The 23,521-nt window shown below is 36.9% G+C and overlaps 1 protein-coding gene across 1 annotated transcript; it reads right to left on the minus strand.

The window, feature by feature from the left end:
• Nucleotides 1-17,348: 17,348 nt before the first annotated feature.
• LOC136320041 (taste receptor type 2 member 45-like) lies at nucleotides 17,349-18,248 on the minus strand. Its single transcript, XM_066253188.1, has one exon. It carries the CDS (start codon nucleotides 18,246-18,248, stop codon nucleotides 17,349-17,351), a length of 900 nt encoding a protein of 299 aa, XP_066109285.1.
• Between the last annotated feature and the right edge of the window lie 5,273 nt (nucleotides 18,249-23,521).

A 23,521-nucleotide genomic window follows, 5' to 3' on the forward strand; every position in this document is an offset into this window, starting at 1 on the left:
TCTGTTAGTTTTGTATCTAGTTTGATTCTTCTCTTTTGTTTTTCTATCATTTGTTTTTGTTTGTTTGTGTTCCATACTTCTTTCCTCTGTTGCTACCTTTTTTAAGTCAAGTGTTTTTGTGGTGGTTTTTTCAAGGGTGGTTACCATTAAGTAATGAAAAGGGTACCTACCATATTCATTGTAGTACCCTATCTTATAAGTATTTCTGCACTTCATCGTCCTTTGCTACTGTTAATCTCCATCCTCTCCCCCCTTTTTTTCCTTTGTTGTCACAGTTTAAGTTTGCTTCTATTGTGTTCTTGGTGGAGCTGTTACTTGTGGTGTTGTTTTCTTTTGTTCTTCGAATCTGGTTGGAAAACCCCCTTTAGTATTTCCTGGAGTGGGGGCTTTCTGTTGATAAATTCTCTCATCTTTTCTGTATTTGTGAATGTTTTTATATCTCCTTCGTACTTGAAGGATAGCTTTGATGGGTATAGTATTCTTGGCTGAAAGTTCCTCTCTTTCAGGGCTTTAAATATTGGGGTCCACTCTCTTCTAGCTTGTAGAGTTTCTGCTGAGAAGTCTGATGATAATCTAATAGGCCTTCCTTTATATGTTGTACTCTTTTTTTCCCTGGCTGCCTTGATAATTTTTTCTTTGTCATTGGTTTGTGTCATCTTTATTATGATGTGCCTTGGAATGGGTTTGTTGGGATTAAGAAAACTCGGTGTTCTGTTTGCTTCTTGAATTTGAGGCTTTAGTTCTTTCCACAGGCTTGGGAAGTTCTCATCTATTATTTGTTTGAGTATATTCTCCATTCCATTTTCTTTCTCTTCTCCCTCTGATATACCTATTATTCTTATGTTATTCTTTCTGATGGAGTCAGACAATTCCTGTAGGGCTTTCTCGTTTTTTATTATTTTTGAGTCTCTTTCTTCTTCTCTCTGTTGTGCCTCAAGTTGTTTGTCTTCTATTTCACTAATCCTATCCTCAATCTGGGCTGTTCTGTTAGCTAAGCTTGTTACCTCGTTTTTCAGCTCGTGAACTGAGTTTTTCATTTCTGTTTGATTTGTTTTAATAGTTTCAATTTCCTTGGTAATATATTCTTTGTGTTCATTGAGTTGTTTTCTGATCTCCCTATATTGCCTTTCTGTGTTTTCTTGTATATCTCTGAGTATTTTTAAGATTTCTATTTTAAATTCTCTGTCATTTAGCTCCAAGGCTTCCAATATGTTAAGTCTTTTCTTCATAGATTTTTCCACATCTATTTGTGTTACCTCTCTTTCTTTTGTATCCATAATATTTGATTTCCTCTTTCTTATTGGAATCTGAGGGTGGTCTTGATGATAGCACTAATTAGAATTAATAAAGAGTAATAAGTAAAAAAAAAAAAAGGTAAAACACCCCACAAAAAAAAAACAGTAATAATTTATTATTTCCCCCTTTTTTTCTTTCTTCTCTTTCCCTCCTCTCCCCTCCTCAGGGAAATATTGTGCCTATAATGGAGGACCTGATTTGGGGTGAAGAGTTCAAGGGGCAAAAAAAGGGAGTAAGGACCTACTAAATGCAAAAAAGAAAAAAAGAAAAAAAAAAGGAAGAAAATTTTAGACAAGCATAAGATGATTTGCTTGTAAGTGATGGTCAACTAAGAGATATAATGAGAGGGATAAGAGGGAACCAGAAAAAAGGACCAAAAAAAGAATAATAAAGAAGAAAAAAATAAAAATAATAAGTAAAAATCTGTTGTATTAAGTGGAGCAAAGACTAAATACAATGGAGACCTTGGGTTGGGAGGACCCAAAATGCCTCAAAAATAAACAAACAAGAAAAAAACAAAAACAAAAGCAAAAAAGAAAAATAAAGCCAATAAAAGCCTTGAGTCCCAAATTAACTAATTTGTTCGTGATTGAGGATTAAATGGGAGGAAAGTAAAACAAGAAAAGAAAAAACGAATAGAAAGGAAAAAATAAGAAAAAGAGAAAAACAAAAGAAGAAATAAAAAAGGAAGAGAAAAAAACAAAATAAAGCAAATCAAAAAAAAAAACAAAAGAGGAGAGAGTGAGAGTTAAGTGTTTTGGAGTATAACCTTAAAGGAGGGTGAGGATGAAGAAGAGAAATAAAATGTAACAGTTATGGGTAGTGTAGTTCAAGAAAAGGGAAGCATAAGATGGGCAGAGAATAGAAGGACCGAGGTGGAGGAAATAAAGGCAATAAGATAGAAGAAACAAACAACAACAAAAAAAAAATTAGTGGAACAAGTTGTAAAGTCTGTGGATTTTTCTTGATTTTGAGAGGTTAACTTCTTCCTTTTTCTTTTCTCTTTCTCTTCCTGGTCGGTGACTCTGTACCCCAGGCTCTGCCCCTGTGTCACACTTAGGTAGGGATTTGCAGTTGATGGGATTCTATGGCAATGTCATATAATTGGCTTTAGTCTTGCTGGAAGTAAAGGCTTGTTGGCGTTTGCAGGGTCCAACGATGAGAGAGTTTGCTTTCCTGGATTCTCTCTCCTAGTCCCCCCTTCCTGAATTAGCAGCCTGGTGATCCAGCTATAAGGCTGCAACTGCTTCTGCCTGGGGAGTAAGAAGCTCAAAGAGCTGGGAAATTCCCACTCTATCCCCACTCAGTGCAAGGCTTTGGGAAAGGCTCTGGCAGTCAGAGCCTCCAGTGTAATCAGGCGGGGGTGGGAGTCAATTGTTGTAAAGGTGACTGTTCAGCACCTAGCATTCAGTTGGACCTCTCAACCCAGGCTTTCCACACTTTGTAGCCTGTTTTGGCTGGGAAGAAGAGGCACTAGTCTCTGCTTGCGACTAGTGTAGATCTTATTATCTGCCAAGTCCCTCTTGTTAGCATTTATCCCTGAATATGGAGGCTCTATCAATCAGAAGTTGCCCCCGCCCCTTTAGCGAGAGGCACTAAAAAATATCACGCCTCTTGTCTTGGGTCGCTGAACTGAGAGAGATCTTATCAATTAGAACCGAGGGTGCACAGATTTCATGGGTTAAGCTAATTTCAGTGATTGGGTCGCAGCTGTGCTCCCGAAGGTATTTTAGGCTGCCTGCGCTCGCCCCTCCCCCAACGCTTGATTGTTAGCTTGAATGGCTGGGTGAGGTGCCCCGCCCACGGAGAGAATCTCCCAAGTAGAAGACCACCCTGGTGCCTCTCCCGCTCGCCCTGCCGCTGGCGGCTGGATCGCACCAGGCGCAGGATAATGGGGCACCCTGGGTGTGCAGGCCAGTAAGGCACTCTGGGCGCGTGGAATGCCCAGGGCACGTGCGCGAATGGGGTGCTCCGGGCACCGGTGGCTGGCGACTCTCACTCGCAGTGCGACGGCCGCTGGGAACGTTAGCGGTGCTCGCTCTGCAACTGGACCGGGCGCGCGCCGGCGGCTGCTCGCTGCTCCGGAGTGTGGGCGGTGCTCGCTCTGCAACCGTACCGGGCGCGCGCCCGCGGCTGCTCGCGGCTCCCAAGTGTGGGCTGACTCACCACAGGCGCACTCCCTCGCGGCTTGAATGAATGTCGCTGCGGTAGCTTCCTCCACACCCTCGTCTCTCAGATTCAAGTGATAACAGTCCTTTCGCTTTCAGTTTGTGTGGAACTCCGGAATGCTCCGAGGATAAATTTTTCTGTTTCTAGTTGATAAATTTGTCGTGATTTAGGGGAGATCTGTCGGACGCGCTGCTCACGGCGCCATTTCCGTGACGTCACTCCTATATAATAATTTTTTTAACAGAGCATTGTCTATTCCCAAAAGTTACTGGATACCAGTAGATTCATAAAAGATTTGTTCAAATAATTGTCTTTTTTTTTTTTTTTTTGGTATTTTTCTGAAGCTGGAAACGGGGAGAGACAGTCAGACAGACTCCCGCATGCGCCCGACCGGGATCCACCCGGCATGCCCACCAGGGGCGACGCTCTGCCCACCAGAGGGCGATGCTCTGCCCTTCCGGGGCATCGCCCCGCGGCGACCAGAGCCACCCTAGGGCCTGGGGCAGAGGCCAAGGAGCCATCCTCAGCGCCTGGGCCATCTCTGCTCCAATGGAGCCCTGGCTGCGGGAGGGGAAGAGAGAGACAGAGAGGAAGGAGGGGGGGTGGAGAAGCAAATGGGCGCTTCTCCTCTGTGCCCTGGCCGGGAATCGAACCTGGGTCCCCCGCATGCCAAGCCAATGCTCTACCACTGAGCCAACTGGCCAGGGCCCAAATAATTGTCTTTTAATATAGCAATTTATACAAAATATTAAATACAATAAAAATTTTTGGTTTATTGATTATGTATAAATCTATATATCATGCACTACTAAATGAAAAGGCAATAAAGTAGAATGAATGTTATGCAGGTTTTTCTTGATTCAGCAACACTGTTAACCAATATTTATAAATTTATCTTACAACTGGAAAACTGATATGCACAAAAGCATAACTTTCAAATTTAGTAAATATATGCCTACAAGTCTATTTTTGGCATTTTTATTAAAATTTTCCAAAGAAGTGAGAACTGAAATACTATTTTTACCCTTTGTCACCTGCAAAAACTCTTATAATTAGATAATGCATTAAATTTTTCATTTATATAATTATTTTAAATATTACATATCTATATTTTTATATATATACTAGCTGTACCCAGCCATGCGTTGCAGTGGCTCAGACTGGTTAAATGGAAAAGAAAGAAAAGAGAAAGCACACGTTTCTAATATGTTTACTTTCGCAATGCTTGTGGGTATACAATATTTTTTGTTGTTTTATTGTCTGTGCAGATATAGAGATTGTCTGATTTGCCGACTGTAAAACATGCAACATATAATTGTCCATGTGAGAAGCAATCCGTGTCTAGATCTAAACCGCACAATTCTACAGATTGGCCCTGAGCTTTGTGATGGTGATTGCAAACGCCAATCGAATTGGGAACTGCAATCTCTTAAATTGAAATGGCATATACGTTAGAATCATAGGAATGAGGACATCTTCACCTTTGAAAGGTCCTGTCAAGATTGTTGCTTCTATGACGTTGCTCATTAATTCTTTTACTGCAAGCTGCATTCTATTGCAAAGCTTTGGCTGGTTGATATTTTGCAACATGATAATTGGCATGCTGATTTTCAATTGCAGTATGTGCGGTGGCATCCCTGGCAGATCAATGAATTCAAAACTTGGATAATTAACCACTTCATCTGCTGCCACAACAGTGTCAACGGACTTGTATGTGACTGCCTCCCTTTGAATGTTAGACTGAATAATATTGTTAAGTTCATAGACGTCTTTGCTCGTGGCCACAAGAATAGCTCATTCACTCAGCCAATTGTGATTCTTATAATTGGTTTGAATATTGGGAAATACTTTTTCAACCAATTATTCTTTTGACATCACTAAATTGCAGAATTTATGAGGCAATGAAATTCATCCTGAGGTCAGATCAACCAGCACCTTTCCATTCCCAAGTTTCAGCAATTGATGTAAGAATATCTCAGCTAATCAATCATTTTGCAGCTGGATATGCATATTTGTAGCTAGTTTTAATGTCTTTACATGTCGCCACAAAGTAGAGAATTTCAGGTAAGCATTTATTTCATCCGCTGATGTTGATCGAAGAATCACAGGTAATGTTTGCCTGAAATCTCCTGTAAGCAATATTAATGCATTCCCAAATGGTCTGATGTTTCCATGCAAATCTTGCAATGATCCATCAAGAGCCTCATGTGATTTTTTTGTGTACCATGGTTCATTAATCCCAAACAATAAGTTTGCATTTCTGCAATACTTTTCCCATGTCAGATGCTTTGGAAATGTTGCACGTGAGAGTTTCAATTAATTGTATGTTCAATGGCAATTTCAAAACAGAATGTGCAGTTCTTCCATCTGGTAGCAATGTCACAGCTATTCTGGACGACACAAGAGCTAAGGCTATGTCATTTTGGGATCAAATTGCTGCCAGAATCAATCTAATTAGGAACATTTTACCAGTTCCTCCTGGCACATCTAAGAAGAAGATTTCTCCAACCCTGTTATTGACAGTTTGCATTATTTGATCATAAATGTCTTTTTGCTCAAGCATTAGCTTAGGAATATTTTATTGCACATACGACAAAAGACCACCCATGTTGTAATGTTGTTCATGATGCAATTCTACATCAAACGAAGCAGCAGCAGATCAATTCGGCAATGGCATTCCCAATTGATTGAGAACTTTGTGATTTGTAAGCACAAATCTTCAATCATTATCAATGCTTTGTTGTAGATTTCTGCTGTGAAATCCATGTTCATATTTGAATTTTCCTTGCGTATTCGACGGAAAATATCTTCAGCAATGTGCAATTTATATTTCTCCCATAACATTGAAATGGAATCGTAAAATATTTAGTATAGCATGTGTTGCTTTTACGTCCAACAGATGGCGCTATTTTTTTAAAAAAGTATGTTTTTACCTGTCACAGATGTGACATTGATATAATAATAGGTATATTAAAAACATAAAAACATGTGCATATTCGAATGCAATGCTGTGTCAAAATTTCAAAGCAATTGGTGAAGAACTTTCAGAGATTTAAGATTTTGAACAAACAAACATTTACATTTTTATTTATATAGATATATTGAACATTGAACAAGCATAGAAAAGAACAATATAAAAATAAACATATAAAAATAATGTTACATATTACAGAAGAACCCCAAAGAAGGATGAAATACCATACAAAAATTTCTTAACTTTTCCCTTTGAGATTATAGATGATGCTCTCCAGAATGGTCTATGAATCTGAGGGTTCTCAGCTTTCACCAGCACTTCAGTTGTCCCAGGACTGAAAAAGAAGCTGTTCTCAGCTTACTGTTGCCCAGAATCAGGATTAAGGAGTGGGCTGAAGGATAAATATTTACAATAGCCTGACCAAACAAAAGGGCCAGTTTGTTGTGCATCATCTCAGAATGGAAAACTGTTATTTAAAGAAATAGGAAGTAAACAGCAAATACTAAGAGGAAAGATATCGCATTTTTCATGGCTCTTATATGGGCCTTGAAGCTAGTATCTCTGAATCCTATTGTGCTGTGCTTCATATTCTTGAAATGTTTCCACAGGGAGATTAACAGGATAAAAAGACTCAGGGATATGGAAAAGGATATGATGGCTCCCACAGTAAATATAACCAGTCCTGATAAGTTCATAGTGTTACTCCTTTCAGAACTCAAAATCATACTTCTTTCATATGAGTGTATCTGGATATTAATATACATACTTATCACAGAAAGATTTAAAGGCAAGAACACTAATGTTCCCAGTAACATTACCAGAATAGCCATCTCAATTCTATGGTTTGGGCAAAGAAAAACAGGATTGGAGAAATTGGCTATCTTGAGAAAATAAAAGAGACTGAGGCCTGTGGCAAACCAGTTACTAAAATGATTGGCCACAACCCCAGGAATAATAAGTATCATTTTCTTTTTATTAATAGATGAAGATGGATAAACATCCTGTGCAAACCAGGTCATCATTACTAGCCAAATCAGACAAATACTGCAGATCGCCAAAACAGTGAGAATACAATTAGCTAAGGAGACCTAGCGTTTCTTGAGCCAGTCAATACAGTTCACCAGTGCTATGAAGACATTCCTCAAAATACCAATAATAAGTTCTGTATTTATTAAAATGTTGAAGAAGCTATACAAGGCACTTACCATGTCTGCAAAGAGAGAGCTTCAATGTCTAATTGCAATGTTGACAATTTCTTAATTTACCTCAATAAAATAGTGTATATATTTTTTTTCTTGGATATGCAGATAATTTCTTTTTAAAATTGTATGCTCAATATCAAGTCAGAAAGCACTAAGGTGTGCTAGTGGGTAGGCACATGGCTCTCTTTATAAAAATCATTTTCTCCCAGAGAGTTAGCTGTACTCTAATCCAGGTGCTGTATGTTCTCAACATAAAATGAAATGTCTTATGCTTGACAGAGAAAGAAAAACTGAACTCTCATTTTCTAACATGCAAATACAGACATTTTCTCTTTCATTATTTCGCAGTGCTTGCTTTATTTAATCTCTACCCGATTTGTCTACCAATTTTAGTTGTTATCAATACCATTTATTTTTAAAAATTTATTTAGACAATTAATTTTAATGGGGTGACATTGATCAATTAGAGTACATAGATTCAGAGAAAACACTCCAAATCATTTTGACAATTGATTATGTTGTATAACCATCACCCAAAGTCAAATTGTCCTCCATCACCTTTTATTTGGTTGTCTTTATGCCCCTCTCCTCCCCCTACCCTCTCCTTCTCTTCCCTTCCCCTCCCCCTGGTAACCACTACACTGTTAACTATGTCCATGAGTCTCAACTTTGTGTTCCACCTATGTATGAAATAATACAGTTCTTAGTTTTTTCTGATTTACATATTTTACTCAGTATAATGTTATCAAGGTCCATCTATGTTGTCGTAAATGATCCTATGTCATCATTTCTTATGGCTGAGTAGTATTCCATAGTATATCAATACCACTTAAAAATTCAATGTCTGGAGCTCTGACATATAGCAAACATCTGTGTTAGTAGATAGAGTATGATAAGCACTAAAACCATGACCGCTGAAGTACAATGAAGGAAGACTGAAGGGACATTTTCATACTTTGTTCAAAGCTTTTGCTATCCAAAGCATTCAAGTTTCCTGAGTAAACCCAGCAAAGCCACAACTCCTGAATGCTAGATGTTTATAATTTATGTTTATTCATCAATGGATTGTTTGCAAGTGCCCAAACACACACAGCTTGCAGAACATCTTAAGGGATTATTGTCCAAGAATGACTGTCTTCTTTTTTTTTTAATTTTCTTTTATTTATTTATTGTGTTTACATAGATTCTAGTGTCTCCCCGAATGCACCCCCTGTCTTCTTTTTGTCAATAAGAAAATGAGGCTCAGCCTGACCAGGTGGTGGCACAGTAAACAAAGCATTGACTTGGGACGCTGAGGACCCAGGTTTGAAGCTCTGAGTTTGCCAACTTGAGCACTGGCTCACCAGCTTGAGCGCAGGGTCCCTGGCTTGAGCATGGGATCACAGACGTGACCCCACTGGCTCACCAGCTTGAGGCTCAAGGTCACTGGTTTGAGCAAGGGGTCACTCACTCTGCTGGAGCCTCCTGGTTGAGGCAGATATGATAAAGCAATCAATGAACAACTAAGGTGCTACAACTATGAGTTGATGCTTCTCATCCCTCTCCTTTTCTGTTTGTCCTTCTCTCTCTCTCTTATTAAAAAAGAAAAGAAAAGAAAAAGAAAATGAGGCTCAGGAAATCCAAAACCATAATCAAAAAAACTTGTTTTTTTGCCTGACCTGTGGTGGCGCAGTGGATAAAGCATCCACTTGGAAATGCTGAGGTTGCCGGTTCGAAACCCTGGGCTTGCCTGGTCAAGGCACATATGGGAGTTGATGCTTCCAGCTCCTCCCCTCATCTCTCTCTGTCTCTCCTCTCTCTCTCTCTGTCTCTCCCTCTCCTCTCTAAAATGAATAAATAAAAAAAAAACAAAACTTGTTTTTATCTCTAATAATTCACTTTTATTTCTCATTAATATGTATTCTCTTCATGTTAAAATTCATACTATGCCTCAAGATACTTTAAAAACATGATTACTCTTTTTTTGAGCAGGAGGTGGGGAGAAAGAGAGAGAAGCATCAACTTGTTCCACTTAGTTGTGCCATTGATTGCTTCTCAATATGCCTTGACTGGGGTTCAAACAAGCAACATCAAGATTGAACCAGAACCCTTGGAACTGAGCCAGTAACCCCAGCACTCTGGGGGCAGGGGACGCTCTATCCACTGCACCACTGGCTGGGCATGATTACTCTTTATATTATTTCACACTTAACTGTAAACATTCAGCAATATGTGGAAACTATCTACAGGGCTTATGAAAAACTATAGAAATCTATTTTTGGCCAACATCCCAGTCTCTGAGATAAAGCCAGATATAGGCAATACTGAGAGGCTTATCTGCAGAGCATGAATTGTCCTCATTTATACCTCCATTCCCCTACAGTCAACAAAGGCTTTTAGGCTTTATTCAACTAGTTCTTAAATCTTCCCAGAAACATCTGCTTTCTATCTGTTAAATACCAATGTAAGAAATTATAGGTTTCTTAAACAAGATGGTAGGGTAAAATCAAATACATGTACTTATTTCTTCAAAAATTGTCATATTGTCCTCCAATTTAAAGGAATCTAGAGTCTAAGTTAAAAAGGAAAAAATGGAAAACTTTAAGGCAAATCTTTCAAGGGTAGAAGCCCCAACACACCACAGAGGTAGGATGGGCATTCCGGGCTTGGCATCTTCCAGAGGACTGAGCTGAACCCTGGGAACACACCAACTCCCACAAAAGTGTAAACAAAGATGGGATAATGAAACTGAACTTTCATGAGACTTTAGAAGATTAAACAGCACTCTGGGCCCAGTAAAAAATAGAATCCACCCCAAAGGAGCTCTCTGCTCTTACTCTCCTATCCCCCCCGCCACACATACATTCATGAATGCACATACGCACATGTGTGCACACATACACACACACATCTGCAGCTTCTTCATTCAAAAGTATGCCTTGTGAAAGACAAACCAGTTTCATATAAAGTAAATAGAAAGAACACAAGGAGAATGCCTTCACATTGTATCACAATAAACAGAAGGTCTGGGATCCCCATAGACAAAAGAGAAATCAGAAGTGAAGAGATTAGATTCTGCTAAAGTTGCAGACATTTCCATGAATGCATATTTGTGTGTAGCTTTCGTCCTGAATTATTTTTCATATATAAATTGAGGTAGAATTGAGATACAAATGAGCTGTACATATTTAAACCAATGTACAATTTGGTGAGTATCATGTATTTATGTATTTGTGAAACCATCACCTTAATCAAGAAAACAACCATATAGCCTGACCAGGCAGTGGCAAAGTCGATGAAGCATCAGCCTGGGATGCTGAGGATCCAGGTTCAAAACCCCAAAGTTGTCGGCTTGAGCATGGGATCATAGACATGACCCCATGGTCACTGGTTTAAGCCCAAAGGTTGCTGGCTTGAAGCTCAAGGTTGCTGGCTTGAGCCCAAGGTTGCTGGATTGAGCAAGGGGTTACTGGCTTAGCTGGAGCCCCCTGGTCAAGGCACATATGAGAAAGCAATCAATGAACAACTAAGGTGCCACAACTATAAGTTGATGTTTCTCATCTCTCTTCCATCCTGCCTGTCTGTCTCTCTCTCTCCTGACTTCTCTCTTTCTAAAAAAAAGAAAGAAAGAAAGAAAACAGAATGAAAGGCAAAAACTGTGGGCTGAACCAAAAACACAAGGCTAGTATGTTCCAAAAAGAAAGTTTATTTTAAAAGCGCCTAGATGCAGGTGGGCTGAGACCAACAAAGAGTGTCAGCCCTGAGCTGCGGGAGAGAGCATTAGATATAGGGGTTACTTCAGGCATTTGCTGGCATGGGGCTGGGCACACCTACTCAGATTAACATATCAGAGTTTGTGGCCTTGTTCACTGTCTTGACGATGAGCAGGAGGAGGGGGAATCAGCTACAGAAACACAAGTTCTTTCTGATGTGGCACATGCCTAATCAGCGTGGTTCTTTCTGGTGTCCTTGGTAAATCTTGAGACAGTCAGAAGTTTAGAAATGACTCAGGAATAGCTGAGACCTGGTGTTTCTGAGCCTGTGGGAAGGCTTTCACAAACAACTATTGTGATTTAAACTCCCCTAATGGTCAGGACCCTCTTCAATGTAAGCTTTCCCTGACATTCTTGCAAGGGTAAACTTTTTGCCACATTTCAAGTAAAGACCAGGAAGCCATTAAGAGACAGGATAGCAAGCAAATTAACTACAACCTCACAGTGAGGGATGAGAATATTCTGTTTTGAGCCCTAGTGGGAAGTTGGGTAAAGTGAATTTGAGTTTTGAAGGGGCTCTAGATTTAAAGGAGCCCTGAACCTAAACCTAACACAAAAATATACTAACCCCCAAAATTTCATCATGCCATTGTAGGTTAGTTTCCATATTCTAGAATATTATATAAAAGGAATCATACATCATAACTGTCTGGCATCTTTCACTCAGCATGTTATAACAAGATTCATCAATGTTGCTGTGGATATCACTAGTTCACTTTTTTATTACTGAGAAGTACGCCAGTGTGTGGAAACATTAAAATTTACTTATCCATTCACTTGTTGATGAACATGTGAATTGGTGAGAATATAAAATGGCACAGCTACTTTGAAACAGAGATATGTAAGTTTCTTAAAAAGTTAAACAAACACTTACTATGTAATCCAGATTTTCCATTCTTTGTAATTTAACCAAGAAAAGTGAAAACATATGCTCATGCGAAAACTTGATAAAAATATTCACAGTAGCTTTATTTTTAATACCTCCTAAATTCTAAATGGAATAAGAAATAATCTAGTAAAGATTTTGTCTCTGAGGAGGTATTTTATGGCAAAATAACTATTAATTAATGGATTAATAATGAACTTTATTGAGCTTTACACATAATACTTCTTTTAAAAAGAAAAAAGTCAAATAAAGAAAACTAAGTCATTCCAAGAAACTTTTTTTTTCATTTTAGAGAGGAGAGGGAGAGACAGAGACAGAGAAGGGGGTGAGGAGCTGGAAGCATCAACTCCCATATGTACCTTGACCAGGCAAGCCCAGGGTTTTGAACCTGTGACCTCAGCATATCCAGGTCGACGCTTTATCCACTGCACCACCACAGGTCAGGCCATTCCAAGAAACTTTTGCTTAGGAGCTTCCACTTCCAAGCAAGTAATTAGGACTGAAATTACCCTCTTGTCTGAAAATGTAAAAATTGGACAAAATAATGAAACAACAGAGTTCAAGGAACTAAACATTAGTCAATGAAGGACAGTGATACCTGAGAGATGAAAAATAAATGCAGTAAACCTATGATTGCCCAGATGATGGCTTTAGGAAAGGTTTCAGGCCATGGTGCAGAGATGGGAACCTAGCAAGAACCCAATGAACTTTTTGAGTAAGATATAAAGTTAAGGATCTAAGAGACCAAACTTGCTAGATTTTGCAGCACAAAGTATCAGAAAAAAAAGAACTAATTCCAGAGATCTATGGCAGAATCCCACTAAGTTAATTCAGCAGGGAAGTAACAGATATATGCCCATGAGAAAACTACCTATGGTTGCAAAACAATAATCCAAGACAATTAGAGAAAACAGTGCCCAGGAAACACAAAGGGTACAGAATAATGGCAGTCCCCATCATTAAGACTAGATGCTGTAGATGAAATGCTGTATCACTTCAAATTCATATGTTAAGCCTGACCAGGCAGTGGCAAAGTAGACAGAGTATCGGACTGGTATGCCGAGGATCCAGGTTCAAGACCCTGAGGTCACCAGCTTGAGTGCGGGCTCATCTGGTTTGAGCAAAAGCTCACCAGCTTGGACCCAAGGTTGCTGGCTCGAGCAAGGGGTTACTCGGTTTGCTGAAGGCCCACGGTCAAGGCACATATGAGAAAGCAATCAATGAACAACTAAGGTGTCGCAATGCTCAACGAAAAACTAATGATGGATGCTTCTCATCTCTCTGTTCCTGTCTGTCTGTCCCTGTCTATCCCTCTCTCTGACTCTCTCTGTCTCTGTAAAAAAAAAAAAAAGGTTGAAATTCATATGTTAAATCCTCACTCACAATATGATTGTATCGGAGGTGGGACCTTTGGGAGGTAATCTTTATTATATGTGGCTTAAGTGTCTGTTTGTCACCGATAGCTTATTGGTTGCTTGCGTAACTGTACTAGCCAATGGGATGAAGTTGCCATGGCTGAATGCAAATTGAGCGGGTCAGGGGGAAGGTGAACATTTGTTTGCATTGGCAATCATCTGTTTTACATAAAAACTACGTCTTAATGTAATTTCTTTTAAGAATGCCTCCTAGAAAATACAGCACTGAAGAGGAGAGAAAAGGAGCTAAAGCTGCACAAAAACGGCTTTCTCGACAAAAAGAAACCACTGAGCAGAGAATGGCTCTTAAGAAATGTACCGCTAGTGGTTTCCTTCATTGCACTCTACTTTAAGCAATTAAGCAAGTAGAAGGGGGAAATCCCGTGGGGCACTATGCAAAGGGGCATCCTCACCGCCTGCCCTGGGTAATTCAGTTTGAATTAGCAGACACCTTTGCACAAATCATTTTAATTACAATTTATAATATCTAGAACAGCGGTCATTTCGTATGACCACTGGGCTTTCTAGTTAGGTTATAACTGTGGAGTTCTATGAATAAAATTAGTGCCCTGATTAAAAAAAAAAAAACCCAAAGACCTCCCTTGCCTCTTCTGCTATGTGAGAACACAGCAAGATGGCTATCTATAAACCAGGAGGTCAGATCTTATCTGACATTAAATCTGGCAGCAACTTGAGGTTAGATGTCCAACTTAGAATTGTGAAAAAGATTTTTGTGGTTTATAAACCATCCAGTCCATGAGGTTTCTGTTGGTGATGGTATTGTTGTTGTCATAGCAGCCTAAATGGAATAAAACTCTGAAAAAAATCTCATACTCTGCAGGACATATAAAAAAGTGTTCACATAGAAAAGTCTTGCTTCAATGGTGGAGAATAATTAGCTCTTTATTAAACTGCTATGATCCTGCCTAACAAATCTTTTTTTTTTTTTTTTTTTTACAGAGACAGAGAGAGAGTCAGAGAGAGAAATAGACAGGGACAGACAGACAGGAACAGAGAGAAATGAGAAGTATCAATCATTAGTTTTTTGTTGCGACACTTTAGTTATTCATTGATTGCTTTCTCATATATGTCTTGACTGTGGGGTTACAACAGACCAAGTAACCCCTTGCTCAATCCAGCAACCTTGGGTCCAAGCTGGTGAGCTTTGCTCAAACCAGATGAGCCCATGCTCAAGCTGGTGACCTTGGGGTCTTGAACCTGGGTCCTCCACATCCCAGTCCGATGCTCTATCCACTGCACCACCGCCTGGTCAGGTCTGCCTAACAAATCTTAAAAGCAAGACCCAAAGGATTAAAATTCCAACTAATTAATTCCAAGTAATTCAACTGCATCTCAGAACAAAGCTCATAAATATTTATAGGAATACAAAAATATCCAATATTCAGCAAGGTAAAATCCATGATATAACATCTAATCAAAGATATCCTAAACATCTACAAAGAAATTCTAAAATATGACCAAAAATAAGACAAAAAAGCTATCCTAGAATTGTCATAGGTATTAGAGTTAACAGACAAGGACATTAAAATAGTTATAATAACTGTATTCCAGGTGTCCAAAATGTTAAGATACAAAGAGGGTATAATAAAGATCCAAATTTAATTTCTAGAGATTAAAACTATAATATCTGAGATGAAAAAGATACTGGATGAGATTAACATTCAATTAGACAATGAAGAAGAAAACATTGAAGTTGAAGACATGGAAATATAGAAACTATCCAAAATGAAACAGAAAAGGAAAAGAAATTTGAAAAAATAAAAAGCATGATTGAATTTTGGATAAGATCGAGGGACCTAATGATATTTAATTAGAGTGGCTTAAAAGAGTGGGCTGGGTAGAAGAAATCATGGGCAAAATTTTCCCAAATATGATGAAAATTATAGACCCAAAGACCGAAGAAGCTCAGTACACTCCAGCCACAAAACAAAACAAAAACTACACCAAGACATATCATAATCAAATTTCTCAAAAGTAGTTTTAAAAAGAAAATATTAATATTAGCCAGAGAAAAAGATGTTATGATCTACTGCAGCAACATTTTTAAATAAAGAAGAAGAAAAAAACCCTCTCAACCCAAGACACCCAAAGTATTTCTCAAAACTGAAGGAGAAATAAGGATCTTTTTAGACAAAAAAGAACTCACATCTGCAGACCCACACTGCAAGAAATCTTAAAGGACAACCTTCAGGCAGAAAGAAAATGAAGCTAGATGGTAATGACAATCAACTCAAAGGCATTAACAACATCAGATATGATAGCTACATGGATAAATATATAAGATTTTTCTCTTTTATTTAAATTGTTTAAAAAGATTTTAGTTTATAAATAATATGAAGTTTTGCTATGCGTAAAATTATAATATTTTTCTAGAATAAAGTAGCTAATAATCTGACAACACTTTTAAAACAGAATATGATAAAGAGAAAGAGGATGTATAGTTTAATAAATTCTTCTAAATTGAACACTGGTGTTAACACCACCCAGGTTTTTAAAAAAAGAAAGCTTACTGTATGCTTCTTCCTGATCATACCATCTGTTTTACTACTAAACAGAACCCACCAATTTTTGTAGAAGTAATTTTTGTAATTATCTTTGCTGTTTTTCTAGCTAAATATGATTTCTAGATATTATAGTCTAGTTTTGCCTGCAAATGGGTTTTAGGAAATTAAAATAATTTATGTGAAATTTTTTGTTTGTTTGGGTGGAGGATAGGTCTAGTTCCTTTTATTTGAAATTATATGTATGTGAAAAAACCATCCACAGTGGTACATAATTATAATTTATTTTTGATGTTGGATAACAGTATTCAACTGTGTGAATTTACATTTTATTGATGCATTCTATTGATGGAAAACACTCATAATAATGTTGTTATGAATATTCTTACACATGGATTCTGATGACATAAGCATCATTTTTAAAATTTTCATTGAAAGTATGTCAGAATTTTAAGATTATTCATATCTATTCCTGATGATTCTCCATAAAAATACAATATATCAATTTAATCAACTTATCCAATAAATCATTTACAACTGAAGGTTAGTAATTAACATGTTAATAAAAGAAGCATTATCAATAAGGTATTTTAATGTACATCAGGATATTAAAAGTTTAGAAAGTATATATACTAGTGCAAATAAAAAGATAACTTTTCAGCATAGTAACTAAATCTTACATAAATGTGTATATAGTCACATTTCATATTAAAATGTCTCTTATTTTGATGTCTTCAAATAAATGAACCTAAATGAAAGGAAGTAGGGCTGGAAAAATAAATTAAGTTACACCAAAGAAAATGTTTTTCAAGTTGTAAAAGTTTCTCTAGAAAAGTAAATCTTAAATAAACCTAAAATTTTGAATTTATGTGTTTTCCCTAATAAGAATTCCATTGTAAAGAAACTTGTAACATCAGTAACCACAGGCCATGGTTATGCTTTTTATTTTTTATGTATTTCTTCATCTTCCTTATATAACTTGCAAACCTTAAACTTTTTAACTTCTTATATTAAACTTAATCTTTCTTATTTGTACCATCAAGCCAGTGTTATTTGTTGTCACACATACACAAAATTTACCAAGACTCATAGTTTCTGCTAGAAAAACAAGTGCCCACTTACTTCCTTTCTTTCACCAGCACCTCAGCTGCCACAGAAATGACAGAAAGGCTTGTTGGAGCTTCTTGTTCCCCCAAATCAGGATAAATGAGTGGCTGAAGGGATACAAGAGTCCAAGAACCTGGCAAAGCATGAGAAATGAATCATTCTGGATAGTTTTAGGAGTCCAAATTGAGATGATTTGAGCCACAACATGAATGACAAATAGCAAGAGGAAGGAGAGCACAGTTTGCATGGCTCTTACGTGGACCTTGGTGCTGGCATCTTCGAATGTTTTGCCACCGAGCTGCATCTTCTTGAGATGTTTCCACAGGGAAAAGATTAGCATCAGAAAAGCTGACATGGAGATAGTAAAGGGTATGAAGTTTGCAAGCGTGTATGTAGTCATAGTTGGAACTTTTACAGTGGCCCTCAAGTTGGTCTCCCAAGTGGTATTTCCTTCATATTCATTCATCTGGATATTGTCATCTGTGCATATCACTGCAACATGACAAGCCAAGAAGATGCAACTCCCCAACAGTATCATGAGAACCACTCTTTCAGCTTTCCACTTCAGGTGAAGGAAAAAAGGGCTGGAGAAATTGGCTATCCTAAGCAAATAAAGTATGCTGAGGCTAGTAACAAGCCACAGGCTAAAATGGCTGCTTAGTGCCCAGAAAATATAAACAATAGTTTTTACTTTTGAACTAAATAAAGCTGGATTTAACAGACTTGCACACCAATTTAATAGTATTAGCCAAAGCAAACCAATTCTGGAGACCGCCAGAGCAGTGAGAATTCGATCAGCACAGGACATCTGTCTCTTGAACCAGTCCATGCAGTTCACCAGTACTATGAAGCCATTGGCAAAATTTCCTAGAACAAATTCTGTAATTACTAGGATAGAAAAAATGTTTATTGATAAACTTACCATGTCTAGGGAGGGGGCGGAGTCAAGAACAGAAAAAAAGCTCCAAACCCAATATCACTGCTTGTGATTCCTTAATATCCTAACATGCCATCTTTAACTGGTTTCTATGTGCAATAGAGTTCTAATATTCTTTTAAATTCTGAGATCACTGTCAAGCAGAATGTATGGGTTCAAAGCTGTCTTTACTAAAATCATTTCCCCAATGATTTAAATGAATTCTTGTTCGTACACTGTGGTCCTTGCCATGGGCTGGAATATTTCATAGCTGATGTTGAAATGAAAGCTGAATTCTCATTTGTTAACATGCAAATAAACACAAATTTTCTTTCATTGTTTTGCAATATTTTTGCCTTGTCTCACCTTTACATAATTTGAATTAATCAAGTTGAGATGTTAGCTAGTAAAATTTTAAAATCAAATACATAGGACATGCAGCAAATGTCTCAATTGGTTGGAGGATATTTGTCAACTTGTAATGACCATAATGGCTCATTACTGATGAGGATTTATTTTAACAAAAACATTGTATCTATGCAGAAAGACTTAAAGGAACTTACCTGTTAGTTTTTCAAGTGTTTCCTTTCAAAACCTTTTCAGTTTCTCTAGGGCCTTCAGTAAGACTAATACTCCCTAAAATTGGGTGCTGATAACTGGTACTCATAAGTAGCTTCATTGTTTACAAGCTTATAAGCATAACACACAATACACCACCTATGCATTTCATTTGGTCTCCTGAAAATTCTGAGGAACTGTAAGATACAAATTATTGTCCTCTTATTTCCAAAATGAAAAATAAATTTCATAGAGGTCTTTTAAATCCCTTTCTTTTACATCATGCTTATTAATATGTATCAAGCAATATTAATATTTATCAAGCAGTTCTCTCATACTTAGTGTTTTATAAGAGTTTCTCTCTTGAGTCTAATTAATATTAACATATTAAGTATTTAATTAAAATGATCAGCAATTTTATAAATAATTATGAACTTCATTGTGATTTTTATTGTAATTGCATTGGGCACAAGGATTTAGACATAACTGCTACCTTAGGAAATTGATACTATCTACTCAAGGACATGGTATATACCTACATTTGTTCAGATCCTCTTTTATGTTCTTCAATACAATTTAATAAACATTTCAATAAAATATGATATATCATTTCTGAGACTTATTTCCACTCACCTTATAGTTATTGTGGCAACTGTAAAAAAAAGTCATTTCAAATATCATATTCTAATTAGTTATTATTGGTGAATAAGTATATATAAATGTCTTATTTGGTAATTTTGCTAAATATATTTATTTTATTAAATAAATTTATTATTTATTTCTTTGTGGATTATTTTGTATTACCCATTGATATACCTGTTGTTTGCAAGAAAAAGAATTATGTTGTCATTTTCATTCAACTTCTCATATGAGTTATTTATCTTTTCTTATTGTATTGGCTAATCCTCCTAACAAAAAGTTTTCTTTAATCCTAGCATTAGTGTAAAAGATTCCAGTTTACCATTTAGCATAATTTTCTTGCATTAGTTGAGTGTGCACCTTTTATTAGCGTATTGTCATTTTCTTCCACATATTTATATATTGGTTCAGTGAAAAATTTGGTCTAAAATTATTGCCACATATAGAATTCAATCAAGAAGTACAGCACACAGAGATTTGATGAGAAAAAGTTTAACATAGAGAATTATTAACTATAACAGAGGACTGGAATAATGAGGGATTGACTAGAAACAAATAGAGAGGACTCTACGAGTTACAAAAATAACAGATAAGGAATAGTTATCACCCCTAGAGCTCAGATACACACCCAAAGCAAAGTCTCCACAAAAACTTATCCACTCATCCAGGCTAAGAATAAGGCCTTGTTGAAGATGGCATAGCTATGGCTCACCAACTGTGCCACCAGAAACTGCTGGCCATCTATTGTCTAGATCAGTGGTTCTCAAAGTGTGTGCCAGGGCACACTGGTGCACCCTAGAAGATTTCCAGGTGCACCCTGTGGTATTACAGAGAAATATGTGCCTGTTGGGGACCAAAAAACCAACAGGGTTTTTGGGGTTTAGATTTTGGGGGGACAGATGTGTGGGGAATTGGCTGTAAGCTGACAGTCTGTCCAACCTCTCACCTCACTTGCCTGATTAGGTTGCAAAAAGCTGTTAAGCTGTGGTGCTGTATTGTTTACACTACCCTCCATGTTCCCCGGGAAGACTGGAGGCAAGTTTCTTCTATCCTATGTTTGGTGTAAAGTTAAGATGGTATGTATGGTGGAGGTTTTGCATTGATTATTAAACATAAGAAATTGTCTCTTGAAGCCCTTTGGATTTCTATAAAAGAAGAATATATGGCAATATCTAAAAAAGCTTTGAACATTTTATTACAATTTTCAATTTTTATGTGAATTAGAATATTCTACCCTCAACACAAGAGTAAAAAGAGAGGAATTCTTCAATACATTGACAAGGAGATGAGAGTTTGCCTTTCAAATATGATATATGCCCAAACATTGAAGAAATTACTAGGACACATCAGGCTCATGTTTCTCATAAACACAAGAATGAAAAAACTTAACACATTTGTGCCAGGACCAATGAATTTACTACATCTTACTAAGAATCTCTATATATAAAAAGATAACATTTTGTCATTTTTTTTATTTTTAAACCCTCTTTTTATGAATTCTAAAAAGCATAACTCAAAAAATGTAACATAAAAAGGTTTTTTAATGTCAGAATAAATTTAATTTTGTCGTATTTATTCCGTTTAATTGCCATAAAAGCACATTTCAACTTATATTTTTTCTTTAATATTTGACTTAATTATTATAACATATTTCTCAGAAATTTGTATATAGTGTAACTATAATTATTTGTAGGATTTTAAATGTGCCCTGACTTCAAAAAGTTTGAGAACCACTGGTCTCTAGACCATGCCAGAAATCTATCTCCTGAGGGTTGGGAAAATTGTTTACCAAGAGATGTCTTGCCAGAGGTGCTCTGCTGTAAACTACTCAGGGTCATACTGGGAAAAGGTGTGGACTGCTGGGTGCTGCTGACTAGCATGCACTGCACACAGGACAAGACTCTACACTGGAGAAGCTGCTGGTGTATGAGCCAAGCACTAAAAAATGTCCAATTTACCTAATTTTTATTTTTATTTTTGGTAAAAAACGGTGTCTATATACCTTAAGTTTTTTAAATTATGTACAGTTACTTTTTTCTAATAAATTGTATATTTGATTTTTGTCATTGATTTTCACAAAGAATCTTTGGTTTTATCTTCATCTGTATTTTATTTTAGTTTTCTATGTCATTGATCTCTTTAATTATTATTATATGCAGATTACAAAGGAGCTAAAAATACAAGGCTAAGAATCAGATTGCTGATCATTTTCTTCCATCTAATCTAGTTGAGTGACTTTAGGCAGTGTACTTAACCTTTTTTATTCCTCAGTTTCCTTCCATACCAAATGTGGTACAATTGTTTTCAGGATTAAACATGATAATACTTGTAGAGCACCGAGTATCATTTTCTATATATTGAATATAATAAAATTAGACAAATATTATTCTATTCAACTTTTTAATATTTTTATGATTATTTAGCCATTCATTTTTATTTTTTATTGTTTATTTACATTTATGTAAATTCACTGAGCATAAGAAAAAAAGATCATCTTATATCTGTCACTAATATTTTTTTTAATAAATTTTTATTAATGTTAATGGGATGACATTAATAATTCAGGGTACATATATTCAAAGAAAACATGTCTAGGTTATCTTCTCATTAAATTATGTTGCATACCCCTCGCCCAGAGTCAGATTGTCCTCTGTCACCTTCTATCTAGTTTTCTCTGTGCCCCTCCCCCTCCCCCTAACTCTCTCCCTCCCTCCCTCCTGCGTCCTCCCTCCCCCCACCCCTGGTAACCACCACACTCTTGTCCATGTCTCTTAGTCTCGTTTTTATCTTCCACCAATGTATGGAATCATGTAGTTCTTGTTTTTTTCTGATTTACTTATTTCACTCCATATAATGTTATCAAAATCCCACCATTTTGCTATAAATGATCTAATGTCATCATTTCTTATGGCTGAGTAGTATTCCATAGTGTATATGTGCCACATCTTCTTTATCCAATCTTCTATTGAAGGGCTTTTTGGTTGTTTCCATGTCTTGGCCACTGTGAACAGTGCTGCTATGAACATGGGGCTACATGTGTCTTTACGTAACAATGATTCTGAGGTTTTGGGGTATATACCCAGTAGAGGGATTGCTGGGTCATAAGGTAGTTCTATTTGCAGTTTTTTGAGGAACCACCATACTTTCCTCCATAGTGGTTGTACTACTTTACATTCCCACCAACAGTGTATGAGGGTTCCTTTTTCTCCACAGCCTCTCCAACATTTGTTATTACCCGTCTTGTTGATAATAGCTAATCTAACAGGGGTGAGGTGGTATCTCATTGTAGTCTTGATCTGCATTTCTCTAATAACTAATGAAGCTGAGCATCTTTTCATATAGCTGTTGGCCATTTGTATTTCTTCCTGGGAGAAGTGTCTGTTCATGTCCTCTTCCCATTTTTTTATTGGATTGTTTGTTTGTTTGTTGTTGAGTTCTATGAGTTCTTTGTAAATTTTGGATATTAGGCCCTTATCTGAGCTGTCGTTTGAAAATATCAGTTCCCATTTAGTTGGCTGTCTGTTTATTTTTATATCAGTTTCTCTTGCTGAGCAAAAACTTTTAATTCTGATGTAGTCCCATTCATTTATCTTTGCCTTCACTTCTCTTGCCATTGGAGTCATGTTCATAAAATGTTCTTTAAAACCCAGATCCATGAGTTTAGTACCTATGTCTTCTTCTATGTACTTTATTGTTTCAGATCTTATATTTAGGTCTTTGATCCATTTTGAATTAATTTCAGTACACGGGGACAGGCTATAGTCGAGTTTCATTCTTTTGCATGTGGCTTTCCAGTTTTCCCAGCACCATTTGTTGAAGAGGCTTTCTTTTCTCCATTTTGTGTTGTTGGCCCCTTTATCAAAGATTATTTGACCATATATATGTGGTTTTATTTCTGGGCTTTCTATTCTGTTCCATTGGTCTGAGTGTCTATTTTTCTGCCAATACCATGCAGTTTTGATTATTGTGGCCCTATAATATAGTTTAAAGTCAGGTATTGTAATGCCCCCAGCTTCATTCTTTTTCTTAGGATTGTTTTGGCTATTTGGGGGTTTTTATAGTTCCATATAAATCTGATGATTTTT

The sequence above is a fragment of the Saccopteryx bilineata genome, chromosome 1, assembly GCF_036850765.1.
Source record: "Saccopteryx bilineata isolate mSacBil1 chromosome 1, mSacBil1_pri_phased_curated, whole genome shotgun sequence".
NCBI lineage: Eukaryota > Metazoa > Chordata > Mammalia > Chiroptera > Emballonuridae > Saccopteryx > Saccopteryx bilineata.

What these genes read in the sequence shown, in the direction of transcription:
- LOC136320041 (XM_066253188.1), bottom strand. Translation starts at nt 18,248, where the DNA reads ATGGTAAGTTTATCAATAAACATTTTTTCTATCCTAGTAATTACAGAA.